This window comes from Sus scrofa, chromosome 3 (genome assembly GCF_054392235.1).
Source record: "Sus scrofa isolate SSC_HxYL_T2T_F1_AM1 chromosome 3, Sscrofa_HxYL_maternal_Yorkshire_Landrace_v2.0, whole genome shotgun sequence".
Lineage (NCBI taxonomy): Eukaryota > Metazoa > Chordata > Mammalia > Artiodactyla > Suidae > Sus > Sus scrofa.
This window is the reverse complement of record NC_139385.1, coordinates 19,079,298-19,094,035: the sequence shown is the minus strand read 5'-3', so window position 1 is coordinate 19,094,035 and position 14,738 is coordinate 19,079,298. Positions and strand designations below refer to the sequence as shown.

Genomic DNA, 14,738 nt, shown 5'->3' with positions numbered 1-14,738 from the left:
CTGTTTACTTTGGGATGAGGCAGAGATGTGCTAACCACCTCCTTCTCTTGCTGATGTTTCAGAGCAAGAAAGACCCTTCCTTGTGGATGTGCCCCTTCAACCCGCCGCTCCAGCTCTTTTTCATTATCCGCAACACGAGGCAGCTGCGTGACTTTGGTCTATCCAAGGTCAAGGTTTGGAATTACTGGACGGCTGATGGCGTAAGTGACTGACTCCAGTTCCTCGCTGGGCATTTGGCTGATGGACGCACTTAGCACCATCTAAGAGCCCAATTCCTGAAGCTGCAGAATGGGTACCTGGGTGTAGCAAGGGCCCCTTGGGGGATCTCCCCTGGCATCATCAGAGCCACCAGGAGCAGAGCCTCCACTGAAGGTTTGGGAAGTGCAAATCCAGTCACCCTTGGAGGGAACTGGAACACAGAGAGGTTAGGCAATATGGCTCAAGTCACACAGCCAGTAAGCGTCAGAGTGAGGATTTGAACCCTTGAAGTCAGACTCCAGGACCATTCACTTAGTCAGCGTTTCTCAAACTATGATCCGCAGTGACTCACCTGGAATCTGGATAAAGTGCAGGTTCTAATGTAGCAGGTCTAGGACGGGGCCCACGGTTCTGCGTGTCTAACGAGCTCCAGGCGGCCCAGTGCTCCTGGGGTGTGGACCCCACTCTTAACAGCCAGGCTCTTAAAGCTCTGTGCCCTTTGGTCTCTCTGGTTTCAGAACCCCTCCCCTCCTTCCTACCCTCACACCCTTACCCACACCCAAGCCCTCACCCTTGCGTCCTTGCTTTCTTCTCTGAGCTGTTTTTCATGTATTCCTTTGTAGTTATTCCTTCAATCAACATCAATTACTGAGCACATCCTAGGTGCTATCAGGCTTTGTGACTGATTCTGAGGACACTGATGTAAAGACAGCCTATGCCTTGGAGGTACTCCTCATCTAAAAGCCAGCAGACCTGGGAGTTCCCTGGTGGTCTAGGGGTTAGGATTCAGCACTTTCATGGATGAGGCCCTGGTTCAATCCCTGGTCAGGGGAATGAGATCCCACATGAAGCCACTGCACGTGGCGGCCAGTAAAATAAAGTAAAATAAAAACTAGCAGACAAGTAAAAGTAGAAATATTGATACTGAGGGATGAAGGCCTTGATAAAGCTAAACCCAGAGTGCCCAGGATTTCAAACAGAAGCCCCAGGGACTCAGCAGGGAACTCAGTGAGTGAGGAGGGAGAGGACCCCCTCAGCCTATCCTGGTTTCCCCTCTTATGATAGAAAAGGGGGGCAAGAATTGTTCTACTTTCTAATCTGCTAAAAGGGAAACAATAATACAAACGAGATGATAAATGGGAACCGATCCTCAGCTTCAATGTTATTAGAGAGACACTAGGGCCTGGTGGGGAGTGTGGCAGACTGGCAAGCACATGGCCCAGGTAAAAGTGGGTCATTTTTCGCCTTTAACTAATGGCCACTACAGAGCAGTACCAGCCAGTGTTACTGGATCTCCTGAACATGCCCAAGAAGCTGGGAATCCGGATTTTGAGATGAGTTGTTCTGTTTGCACATGTCCGTAGCTACTTTCTTTTTGTTTAATTTAATTTAATTTGATTTGCTTTTTAGGGCCACACTTATGGCATATGGAAGTTCCCAGGCTAGGGGTCCCATTGGAGCTACAGCTGCTGGCCTATGCCACAGCCACAGCAACGCAGGATCCGAGCTGCATCTGCGACCCACACCACAGCTCATGGCAACACCGGATCCTTAACCCCCTGAGCAAGGCGAGGGATCGAACCCGCAACCTCATGGTTCCTAGTCGGATTTGTTTCTGCTGTGCCAAGATGGGAACTCCAATAGCTACTTTAAATTCTTTTGAAATCACCCTACAGTCCAAACCAAAATTCATCTTTGGGCTGGAGCTGGCCTTTCCCAGCTTGTGCTCCCTGGAGCCAGGAGGAGGGAGCCCGCCTCAGGCTGGGAGAGGCCCGGGGAGGTTCTTGAAGATGCACATACCTGAACTCTAGTGGACAGAGAGGCACTGAGCAAGGCAGATAAGGGAGCGGATTTCTGGTGGAAGGAGGTACCTGGGCCAAGGCAGAGACATACGAAGAGTCCAGCCTCCTAATCCCTCTCCCTGACCCCAGCCCAAGCCTCCAGTCTGTCTCCAGTAGCCATGGGAGGCCTGAGCATGACTCTATGGGTTCAAACCCTCAAGGGCTCCCCTTGACCCAGATAATCCAGGTCAGATCTCTGCATGCGACATCAGAGCCCCCTAATCCCTGCGTGTCAAGCCTGCCTCTCCCTCAGCACCTGCCCCTGGCTCATGCCACCCTCCACAGTACCAGCTGCTCATGGTCCCTGCCCCCCCCAGCCCCTCCCATCTCACTCAACTCGAAATGCCCGCCTCTGCCTCAGATTCCTGGAAAACCCAGACATCCCTTTCTGGGATGCTGGCCTGCCCCTCCGACCCCTGTGCCCTTCGGGCCCTCACGAACCTGTTCCATCTCCCCTGTACCAGGGGCGACAGCTGCCTCCCCATCCCACGTGGGCCTCTGGGGAGCAAGGCTCCAGTTGTCTCCACCACCGCTCTATCCAAGTAGGAACACACGGTTGTCGAATGACTGAATGAGCTCATTCCCCAGGGGCCAGAAGCCGTTGGGATCCAGACGAGAGACTGAGAGCAGGAGGGGTTAGGATGCTTGCCCCGGGGCCCGAGCACAGATTAGGGGAGACTAACCTGCCTCCTCCCTCCTTCCTGGCCTCCCTTCCCGTGTGCCTCTTCCTGCTGATTCTCCATCCCACCCTCCCCCTGCTCACCCAGCACCGAATAAACATCTGCTAGGTTCTGGGGATCTGGAGGCTAATGTGGCAGACACAGTCTCAGCTGCCTCTGTTCACACACAGAGCCGCTTGAGAGAGGGAACAAAAAACTTTCTCTGATTTCTCTCTTTTTGAGGTTTTCTTTTCTTTCTTTTTTTAAAAAAAAAACAAAAAACAAAAAACAAAAAAAACCCCCAGATACCTAGGAGTTCCCATCATGGCTCAGGGGTAACGAACCCAACTAGTATCCATGAGGATGCGGGTTTGATCCCTGGCCTCGCTCAGTGGGTTAAGGAGCCAGGTTTGCCGTCAGCTGTGGTGTAGGTCGCAGATGTGGCTCAGATCTGGTGTTGCTGTGGCTGTGGTGTAGGCAGGCAGCTACAGCTCCGATTCAACGCCTCGCCTGGGAGCTCCCATATGGCGTGGGTGCGGCCCCAGAAAGAAAATCCTTAAAGTTTAAATTTGAGAACAAGTCCAAACCACTGGAATAAATGCAGAGGTTTCCATGGGCATGTCAGCCTCCCCTGCCCCGACCCCCCCCTCCCACTCCCAAGCCTGGGGCCAGCCCTGGCCCATGTATACAGGGGGGGCTCTCCTCCAGGCCCCGGTGCGGCTCAGGCCCGTGTAGCCGCAGCAGCCGCTCCCAGCCTCTGCCAGCCTCTAGGGCTGGGTCCTCTCATTATCCAGTCTGCCCGACACTTCCTGGCAGGCGGTCATCAGCATCTTCTGGAATGGGTAATGGAACAGCCCTGGCTGCTCGAGCCCGTGCCCTGGAGCTCGGCCCTGTCATTGACTGTATAGCTCAGGCCAAGAAAAGCGGATTTTATGCGCTGGATTACAAAGAAGATAAGCTTCATCCCTTCTTCTCGGCCGAGGCCTTGCCTTTTTCCGTTAACCTGCACTTGGCCTTCCCTGTGTGCTGGGAATAGAAAAGAGGGGCCAGACGTCGGGGTATCGTGGCAGGTGCTTTGGGGAGCGGCCGGCCGCGGTGTTTCTACACAGAGGAGAGCGTGCAGGACCGCAGTCCCTGGCGGGGGCATCACTTATGTCACGCGCACCCATCTGTTGCCAGAATTTTCCGGGGGCAGAAAGCGCCACACAAATGCAGCTGCAGGTTGGTTTGATTTAATATTCTCCAGAGAATGCCATTACTGTGTGTTTTAAAGGAGATAAAATGAGAGTTTATAGGAAATATAGTGCAGCCTGGTAGACACGGCTTGTTAATAGAGTGTTTTGTGTCTGCGAACCCAAGGAAGAAAAGCTAAATGTGAGGCGCTCATCCAACCAAGGCTGGTTTAGAACCTGAGAAAAGAAGGTGCTAGAAGAAGGGGGAGTCTCTCTTATTGGAAAATACGCTGCCCATTGAATCCTCGGGCTAACTTGGATGGGCTCCCTACCCGCTCATCAGGCAATGCCCTGAGTGCCCACCGGCCCTGAGGAGAGGGACTTCAGGACAGAGTCAGGACACGGAGGCTGGAGTCTGTCCGTGCGGGTGCACAGGGCGGCAGGCAGGAGTTGCGGTATTTGTCACAGCGGCTGCCGTTGACCCGGGGCTGCATGCATCAGGCAGGCCTGAGGCCCCGGGGAGGCACTCGGGGAACTTGTGAGGCCAGAACAAAGAATGGAACAAATGAATCATCTCAATCAATGCCCCCCCCTCCCATCCTACAAGGTGGATGCTGTCAGGCTCGCGCCTTGCAGGTGAAGAAGCCAGGGTTTAGACTAAAGAGGTCCTACAGGCCAGATGGACTGTGTCTCTTTGGCCCACTCTGCCCGCTGTGCCGTCTTGAGAAGGATCTAGAATTTTCTTTCTGGTCCGTCCAGGAAAGGTGTGTGATTGATCAGTGATATCTCTCTTGGGCTCAGGAGGAGGATGCGATGATATGCTTGTCGCATTGTTTCATGTTTCCCCGGATCGAATGACTTGCCCAGCTAGTGCAGAGTAGGGACAGAAGTGGGAAGGGCACATGGGGTGTGTGGGTTTTACTGCAGTTTTCTTTTTACTTTCTTTCTTTTTTTGTCTTTTTGCCTTTTCTAGGGCCGCGCCCACCGCATATGGAGATTCCCAGGCTAGGGGTCGAATCGGAGCCATAGCCACCAGCCTATGCCAGAGCCACAGCAATGCCAGATCCCGAGCCGCATCTGCAACCTACACCACAGCACACGGCAACGCTGGATCCTTCACCCACTGAGCGAGGCCAGGGATCGAACCTGCGCAACCTCATGGTTCCTGGTCAGATTCGTTAACCACTGCGCCACGACGGGAACTCTAGCTGCAGCTTTCTTGACCCCGCTTCCCCCGCAGAGTGGCATCTGTTAGGAGGAGGAAATCGATGTCTCCCTTACCTGGGATGTAATAACCCATCCAAAAAGTGGGCTCTCAGCAGCTCCCCACAGTCCATCTGTTTGCCTTTATAGAAGGCACATTTATCTGCTACGAGGTTCCACCATTCAGTAAAAGCAGGCACGCCTTCCCCGTTTCCACCTACACATCCCTGTTGCAGATGCCACCTGTAGCCTGGTCACAACAGCAAGTGGCCCGGACTCATATTTCATGCATAGAAATGGTGCTGACGAAGTAGTTTCTGAATAAATGAATGAATGAATGTTACATTTCCCCAGTGTTACATTTTTGTGACTTGTCATGTTGATCTGGGCCAGTACGGCCCCAAAGAACTTTCTGCAATTGGAGTTCCAGTCATGGCGCATGGGCACCGAATCTGACTAGGAACCATGAGGTTGCACAGGTTCGATCCCTGGCCTCGCTCAGTGGGTTAAGGACCCAGCATTGCCGTGAGCTCTGGTGTAGGTCGAAGATGCATCTCAGATCCCGCATTGCTGTGGCTGTGGCGTAGGCTGGTGGCTGCAGATCCAATTCGACCCCTAGCCTGGGAACCTCCATATGCTGCAGGGGCATCCCTAAAAAGCAAGAAAAAAAAAAAAAGGATTTTCTGCAATGATATTAACAGGCTCTATCAGCCCCATCCAGTACAGGAGCCACTAGCCACAGGCAGACACTGAGAACCTGAATTGTGGCTGAAAGACTGTATTTTACAATTTATTTCACCTTAATATTAATGTAATTATCCACATATGGCTGGCAACTACATAAAGGACCACACAGGTCTTGGTGCTCAGGGAACCATGGTAACCAAATAGGCAAGGCCCTGTTCATGCAGCCTTGTCCCCTCTCATGAGGAAGGGACAGTCAACAATGGTGTCCCTTTAGGTAATGCGAAGTGTTCTGGAGATGATCAAATCGGGCAAGGGGAGAGAAGCAGGGGAGGAGAAGGCTAGGCTGCTCAGCAGAGGGGATCAAAGGCTTCCCCTGACCTGAACGTTGAGAAGGAGCAGCCCTGGGAACAGCAGCAGGAAGAGAGTTCCAGGCAAGGGGCACAGCAGGAGCAAAGGCTATGCGGTGAACAGAGGGGCGTGGAAGGGGAGGTCCCAGCGGGAGGTGGGAGCCAGGTCTTGAGGGCTTTACTGGTTCGAATTCCAAGAGCGGCAAGATGGGGCATGGTCAGAGCCAGCCCACCTGGGGCAAACCCTGGCTCCTCCTCTTTCCCAGCCCTGCGACCCTGAGTGACTTTGAGCATGTTACACTCTGCCTCTATGCCTCCGTTTTCTCATCTGTGAAATGGGATAATTTTTTAAAATTGAAGTATAGTTTGTTTATAAGACGGGATAATTCTTGTTCAGAAGCATAGTTGGTTGGGAATTCCCATCGTAGCTCGGTGGTTAACAAATCCGACCAGGAACCATGAGGTTGCGGGTTCGATCCCTGGCCTTGCTCAGTGGATTAAGGATCCAGTGTTGCTGTGAGCTGTGGTGTAGGTCACAGACACAGCTCCGATCCCGCATTGCTGTGGCTCTGGTGTAGGCCAGTGGCTACAGCTCTGATTTGACCCCTAGCCTGGGAATCTCCATATGCCGCGGGAACAGCCCAAGAAATGGCAAAAAGACAAAAAAAAAAGAAGAAGTATAGTTGATTTACAATGTTGTGCCAATTTCTGCTGCACAGCAAGGGGACCCAATCATACATTTACATACATTCATTTTCTCATGTTATCTTCCATCATCTTCTATCCCAAGAGACTGGATATAGTTCCCTGTGCTGTAAAGTAGGACCTTGTTGTCTATCCATTCTAAATGTGATGGTTTGTCTACGGCCATACCACCCCAAATGCGCCCGATCTCCTCTAAATGTAATAGTTGGTGTCTACTAACCCCAAACTCCCCATCCATCCCACTCCCTCTCTCACCCCCCTTGGCAACCACAAGTCTGTTCTCCCTGTCTGTGAGTCTGTTTCTGTTCTGTAGGCAGGTTCATTTGTGCCATATTTTAGATTCCACATAAATGATATCATAAGGTCTTTGTCTTTCTCTGACTTCGCTCAGTATGAGAGTCTCTAGTTGCATCCATGTTGCTGCAAATGGCATTATTTCATTCTTTTTTATGGCTGCATAGTATTCCATTATGTATATGTACCACACCTTCTTAACGCATTCATCTGTTGATGGGCATGAGATGGGATAATTCTTGTTCAGTTAATACAATATGAAGTGCTCAGAATGTTTCCTGACAAAGGTCAGCTCTCAGTATTAGTATTATTGGAGGGATTTTGGACAAGGGGTGACACAATCTGATTGCAGAGTTGAAATGATCACTCTGGCTGCTGTTTGGAGAAGGCTCCAAAGGAAAGCAGGAGCCCAGAGAGGAGGCTCTTAGCATAGTCCAGCTTGGCAGCTTGAATGAGGGTTGTGGTGCTTCTGAAGTGTACCATGTAGACTCAGTTCATCCCAGAGCAATGAGAAAGGGCTTTTTTTTTTTTTTTGCAAGAGGGTGGGGGAGCCTCAAATGAGTGCAAAAATGAAGAGATGAGGAGTTCCTGTCGTGGTGCAGCAGAAATGACTCTGACTAGGAACCATGAGGTTGCAGGTTCGATCCCTGGCCTCGATCAGTGGGTTAAGGATCCGGCATTGCCATGAGCTGTGGTGTAGGTTGCAGATGCGGCTCGGATCTGGCGTTGCTGTGGCTCGGGCATAGGCTGGCAGCTACAGCTCCGATTCGACCCCTAGCCTGGGGATCTCTATATGCCGAGGGTGAGGCCCTAAAAGGACAAAAAGACCAAAAAAGAAAAAAAAAATAGGAAGAGATGAGTTCAGTAACAACCTATGTACCCTTCACCAGCTTCAAAAATTATCAGCATTCTGCCATTTTTGTTTCATCTCTTTCCCTAACATTTAAAAATAAATTGTAGCTATCATATCATTTCACTCATAAATTTTTCATATGCATCTCTAACAGATGAGTTTGTTTTTATATAACCCCAATGCCAACATCGTACCTGACAATAATTAATTATTATGCTCTAATACCATATTCAAATATCCCTAATTGCCTCAAAATTAGGGATATTTGATTACGGGTGGGGTATATGATTACAGGTGGGGTATTAGAGCATAATAATTAATTATTGTCAGCTCTGATTTTTGTACAGTTGATTTGTTTGGATCAGGGTACAGACCAAGGCTGAACATGGCAATGACTTTGCAGTCAAAGACGTGGCCTTCATTTGGGCAGCCGAGTCAGTGCAGCCTGATGGCTCTGCCGCATGGTGGGGTTGGGGCAGCCTCAGGCCTGGGGAGCATGATGGCATCTTACTAGGGTGGCGGGTGTGGAGGGCACTGACTCAAGTGCCTTAGAGACTTCCTTGGGTGTTGATCTCGGGCTTAGTCCAGGTCATTGTCAATGCTGGAGGGTGTTCTCTGGTGGGTGGGCTGCCGCATCTGGAATCTGGGTGCAGAAACTATGCTTGGGAAGATACAGGCATGGCCACCTTGAAAGTCCCAGGAGGCTCAGGTTGGCAGCAAGCCCTCAACCAGCAGGGGAGCGAGAGGTGAGCAGAGAATTCTGCCTTCACATAGGGGCCCTGGAGTGGCCTCCGTGGCTCAGTGGTAATGAACCCAACTAGGATCCATGAGGATGTGTGTTCAATCCCTGGCCTTGATCAGTGGGTTAGGATATGGTGTTGCTGTGAGCCGTGGTGTAGGTCACAGACCCGGCTCAGATCCCACATTCCTGTGGCTGTGGTGTAGGCTGGCAGCTATAGCTCCAAATTGACCCCTAGCCTGGGAACTTCCATATGCGGCAGGTGTGGGCCCCCCCCCAAAAAAAAAGATAGGGGCCAACGTGGTGTTCAGATGCCAACGGGAAGGTTGGGATTCAGAGCCAGACTACTCCCAGCAGGAAGGAAGAACACAGATGCAGGAGTTCCCGTTGTGGCATAGCAGAAACGAATCTGACTAGGAACCATGAAGTTGCAGGTTTGATCCCTGGCCTCGCACAGTGGGTGAAAGATCGGGCATTGCCATGAGCTGTTGTGTAGGTTTCAGACGTGGCTTGGATCTGGTGTTGCTGTGGCTCTGGTGTAGGCCAGCAGCAACAGCTCCGATTAGACCTCTAGCCTGGGAATCTCCATATGCCACGGGTGCGGCCCTCAAAAGCCAAAAAAAAAAAAAAAAAAAAAAAAAGAATACAGGTGCAGAACCAGGGTAGAAGCGGAGTCCCGTGTCCTGTACTGTGCAGACCAGGGGACAGGCTGCACCTGGGGCTGGACAGATGTCTAAGCAGCAAGGGCTTCTCACGCATATGAGGGGCCAGCCTAGGACAGCAAAGCAACCCCCTCCCTTCCCACACCTCCTGCCTGCCTTGGCCAGAGATTTAGTAGCTGAATCTGTTGATTGAAGTTCTCAGTCCCAGGGCTGGAATATCAGCCAGGATCCTCTTGGTAGCAGAGAACAGAAAACCTAATTAAATCCGGCTTAAGGACACAAAGGTTTTCTTTGGCTCAAGTTATAGGAGAGTATGAGGTGGCCGGCTTCAGGCATGGCCGGATCCAGGAGTTCACATGATGTCATCACCAATCTGCCCCTCTCCATCAGAGGGGGGGCAGATGTCTGCTTTCTCTGTGTTGACATCATCCTCCAGTTCCAAGTGGTGGTCGCTGATGCCATCAGACTCACTCTTGATTTTAGCTGTCCTTGCACAAAGAGACTGTCCTTGGGAGAGCCCCAGATCTAGGGCCCACTGGCCAGGTCTGGGTTGCAACCTAGGGTGGGGCCCACCTTGGCCACATGAAGTGAGTTTGAGGGAATGGAAAACCGAGGGGCTGTCTCCAAAAGAAGAGAAAATCACGAGGGAAAGTGGGCAATGATACCCAAACTAGGTCCTTTTGCATTTTCCCTAAGAACACAGATGTTAGATGCTGTTGAATTTATTCATCAGCTCCCAACCTTCTCCAAGGCTTAGTTTCTGAATCAAGCTTTGCCCCTGGCCATGAAATAACTTTTCTTTGGCCTTTCCACCCGGCAATGCCCTGACACCCCAAGTTGGCACCCTGAACCCCAGGTCCCTTGGCCCCACTCCAGGCTCCGCATCCTTTTGCACCTGACTCCCACCTTTTGAATCCATCCTGTGCTCCTCCCTTTGCCCCTCGCTGCCAGTCCTAAGTCCTACCACTTCCACTGCTCAAACCTGCCTCGTTGCACGTCCAACTCCTCCTTCCCCCGCTGCCTGCCGGCTCCTCTGTCTCCCCACTCTGCTCACTCATCTGCTCTGTCCCTCCATCTCATCAGCAGAGCTGTATCGATCGCCGCACACTTGGGCCATGCACTGGGGCCAGAAATCAGACACGCTGTCTGCCCCCGCGAGCTCTCTCCCAGGCAGGAGGGCCCAGGGGAGTGACAGCAAACCACAGTTCACTGGGGCTGGGACAGTGGCAGGGGATGAGCTGAGGGCCTCGCCGCTGCAGAATGTCTCAGGGGAGTGGCCACAGTCCCTGGCCAGCACGTGCTGTCCAGGGCATCCCGAGAAAAGGACCGTGACTCAGAGACTGTGCCCCAGCTGACCAAAGGCCACTCACAGACCGAGTGCCGCTGGCTCACACCCGTGTTCTCAGATTTCTTTGAATTAATCACCAACTTGGAAAAATCAGAAGGTCTTCCGTGAAACATAGGGATTTTTGACTTTTATTGAGAAACTGGAAGGTTGGCCGCACTGGGTCACATCCACGCCTGGAAGCTTTGGTGGAGCTGAGTCATGGCGCCGCAGTCCCCACCACTCCCACTTGTGTCCCCGGCATAGTGGCACTATTGTCCTGACACCACCTCACTTCTCCCATTTGCCATGTTCGCCCAGGCTCCACGTGTGTACATGCTGGTGACTTCCTCCAACTCTCGGACCCCAAAAATGGCTCCCTGACTCCTCCATCCTTAGGCAACTCTTATCCCCTCTGGTCCCTGGGAAGCTCTCTGTCCTCTGAGCCTTTGCTCCTGCCCTTCCCAGCCCCTGGAATGCCTCGCTGGTCTTATGACAAACCCTGCCTTTGGAATGTTCTCTGTAAATCTCTCTTTCCCTGCCAGCTTCCTGCCTGCCCCTAGCCTGCCCCAGATGCCTCCTGATGGCCTCAGCCATACCTTCCAGGCCCCAAGTCACATGTGTCCCTAGGGCATCCCTCAGTTTCCTGAGCCTCAAGTGTCCCAAACAGGTGCCCCCAGCCAGATAAGTCCCACATGCAGATTCTGTTTGGCCCTTATGGTGTTGTACAGCTCGTGAAACTTTTGACAACACTGGAAAATTGGCTTTTGATCAGCTGCCATCATTCCCTCTGCTGCACCAGCCGGCTGGAGCCCAGGGACCCCCATAGCCTCTGACTTGGGGACCTCCCACGAGTGTGGTGCTGTAGGCGCTGGAGTCTGCGACCCCTAATTTTTTGTGTGTCTGTGTCTTTTTAGGGCTGCTCCAGCAGCATGGGGAGGTTCCCAGGCTAGGGGTCAAATTGGAGCTGCGGCTGCCGGCCTAACCACAGCCACAGCAACATGGGATCCGAGCCACATCTGCCACCTACACCACAGCTCATGGCAATGCCGGATCTTTAATCTACTGAGCGAGGCCAGGGATCGAACCTGCGTCCTCATGGATACTAGTCAGATTTGTTTCCCCTGAGCCACCAAGGGAACTCCTGTGACCCCCTAATTACTTAGGCTTTTGTGAATTGCTTAAGGAGAGCCCGGCTTTCATCTTTTGTGTCTCACCCAGGCCAGGATCCTGAAAGGCCCCCGTGTGGCATGTGTTGGGTGAAATGAAATTAGAAGACTTGCCTGCTGGGGCCTGAGCCCAGATGAAGCGCTTAATCTTAAGTTAGTGAGAGTCATTTTAGGCTCCATCCTGGGGGGGATAGGGTTCTCCTATGCCTGCTGCCAGCCTCGGTCAGGAGCAGGATTACTGCAGCAGGGCAGGGAGGCTCCAGCCTCATAGCTCTCAGCAGCCAGCCCCAGTGGGTGCATCTATCCAGGCCGTGGATTGGGTACAAGACAGTGATGGCAGCTCGTGTGTCTCGAGCATATTACATATTCAAAGCACTGTACGTGTATCAGCTCCTTTATTCCACACCACAGGCCTATGCAAGCAGACCTCTGGTGATCAGCTCCATCTTCCAGGTGGGGAAACTGAGGCACAGAGAAGCAGATCAACTTGCTGGTGATCACATGACTACCAGGCAGTCTCGGCCCCACCACCCGGCCCTGCCTTTCAATAGAGAGGGACACTGTGGTCGCTGGTGAGCCGGGCCCTGCCTAGGGCAGCTGCCATTCCTCTGCCCTGGCCCTGTCACGCCAGATGGCCTAAACTTTCAAGAGAGGCCAGAATTGCGCATTGTTATGCAAAAGCCCTCTGTTTTTAGATATTGTCAGCCGGTTCTGAAAATTCGAACTGCTCTGTGGGCCGAACTGGCCCAGATCCAGCTGGAGGGCCACCAGTGAGTGACCCAATCTGTCAAGCCCCATCCCTGTCTGTCACCCGAGTCTGTGACGTTGAGGCATCCGAGTCATCACCCCCCATCCCCAAGGTGGCATGTAGTAGGTTAAATGTCACATGTCCCACCATCTTCAAGCTGCTACATCACAGCAAATGGTTTGGGAGTTCTCGTCGTGGCTCAGCGGTAACGAACCTGACTAGTATCCATGAGGATGCCAGTTCGATCCCAGGCCTTGCCCAGTGGGTTAAGGATCTGGCGTTGCCACGGGCTGTGGTGTAGGTCTCAGACGCAGCTTGGATCCCGTGTTGCTGTGGCTGTGGTGTGGGCTGGCAGGTGCCGCACAGATTCGACTCTTAGCCTGGGAACTTCCACAAGCCGCCAGTGTGGCTCTAAAAAGACAAAAGAAAGAGGTTTTCATTGGCCTTCCTCCCCAGGGACATACAAAAGGTCATTGAGATCTCCTCAAGTTCAGGTGCTCCAGGAAGGAGCAGGTTTAGTTCCCAGAGTCAGGCCTCAAGACAGATGGGACCGGGCCCCTTCCCTGTTTTTCCGAAGGTCTCCATCCGGGCAAGAACAGGTGTGCACTGGGGCCGTGAGGTCCCAGGAGCAGGGATCTGGTTGCAAGCCCAGGCTCAGAGTCCAGCGAAGGACCCTCAACTCAACCCAAGGAGGCATCGAGGGGCAGAGGGGGGAGGGCCGAGGTGGGGGTGGGGAGGGGCAGTTCCTGAGCCAAGTCCCAAAGCCTACGCGATGGCTCTCCAGGGGCCAGCAGCTCACTCCCCGAAGTCCCTTGTCCCTGATAAGCCTCCCAGTCAGCCTACAGGACCCTAGGTCTCTCCTGTTCTGGACCCAACACTTCCAGGCCAAGAGAGTGGGATAGGACAGCAGCCCGTGTTCTTGGGGTGTCGCCGGACCAGTGTGTGCGCCCTCCCACAAGAGGAGAGAACCCCTAGAGTGGGGGCCTCCCCCGCCACAGGCTGTGCGTGATCGGGGTCCAGCGGCGCACATCTGGTTCCTTTCCAGCTGTGCACCCAGGCTGAGAGAGGGTTTGCTCTCCCTGGCATCTGGCACCTGGCACCTGGGCCTGGCTCGTGCTTGGCTCCAGGTGATTTCCTTCAGGCTTTGTCACCTGTGCTGAGGGCAGGTGTTTGTCTCTGGGGAAAATGCTTTGGGCGCACAGGAGCCCACACCCCCCCCCCGTGCCCCCCACCCCGCTGCCACCTCTGCTTGGGCTGCTGTGATGATGGAAGCAAGCCACCATCATGTGCTCTTTGCAAATGATGCGTCATTCGACCCCAGGGCCAGCGAGGAGAGTGGCCTTACCGAGTCAATTCAATTACTGAGAGCAAAATAATATTAATTTTATTGTGTTAAAATGCATTACAGCCTCAACGTGATGGATTTTTGTAACCAGAAGGGAGGATGAAGTCAAGATATGGACTAGGAAAGGTGTTCCCATCCACCACAGACCAGCCACAGAGGTTCAAAGTGCCCTTTTGAAAAGCCTTTGCAGGGAGTTCCCGTTGTGGCTCAGTGGGTTAAGAACCCGACTTAGTGTCCGTGACGACTTGGGTTCAATCCCTGGCCTCGCTCAGTATTAAGGATCCGGCATTGCCATGACCTATGGTGTAGGTCGCAGATGCAGCTGCAGTTCAACCCCTAACATCCCTCTAGGAACTTCCCAATGCCTCGGGTACAGCCCTCAAAAGAAGAAAAGAAAATCCGGAGTTCCCTTTGTGGCTCAGGGTTAGCGAACCCCACTAGGATCCAGGAGGATGCAGGTTCGGTCCTTGGCCTCGCTCAGTGGGTTAAGGGTCTGGCATTGCCATGAGCTGTGGTGTAGGTCACAGATGCAGCTTGGATCCCTTATTGCTGTGGCTATGGTATAGGCCAGCAGCTGCAGCTCCAATTTGACCCCTAGCCTGGGAACCCCCATATGCCACGGGTATGGCCCTAAAATAGCAAAACAACAACAACAAAAAACAGCAAAAGAAAGAAAAAATCCATTGCAAAGGGGATTTGAGGAAGTGTCCCCCTTTTTAAAGGCATCGCAATAACCCTTGTTAAATGGGAAAGAAACCATTAGCACCCAGGAAGCAAGTAGGCACCCACCCA

At 52.7% G+C, this 14,738-nt stretch overlaps 1 protein-coding gene across 27 annotated transcripts in view; it reads left to right on the top strand.

Moving 5' to 3' along the window:
- KATNIP (katanin interacting protein) overlaps window positions 1-14,738 on the top strand; it is a 217,989-nt gene that overhangs the window by 148,783 nt on the left and 54,468 nt on the right. For all 27 annotated transcript variants that reach the window (XM_085017012.1, XM_085017005.1, XM_085017011.1 and 24 more), the window contains one exon: window positions 63-200. In XM_085017012.1, the coding sequence (XP_084873138.1) occupies window positions 63-200 (138 nt within the window). The remainder of the gene's footprint in view (window positions 1-62; window positions 201-14,738) is intronic.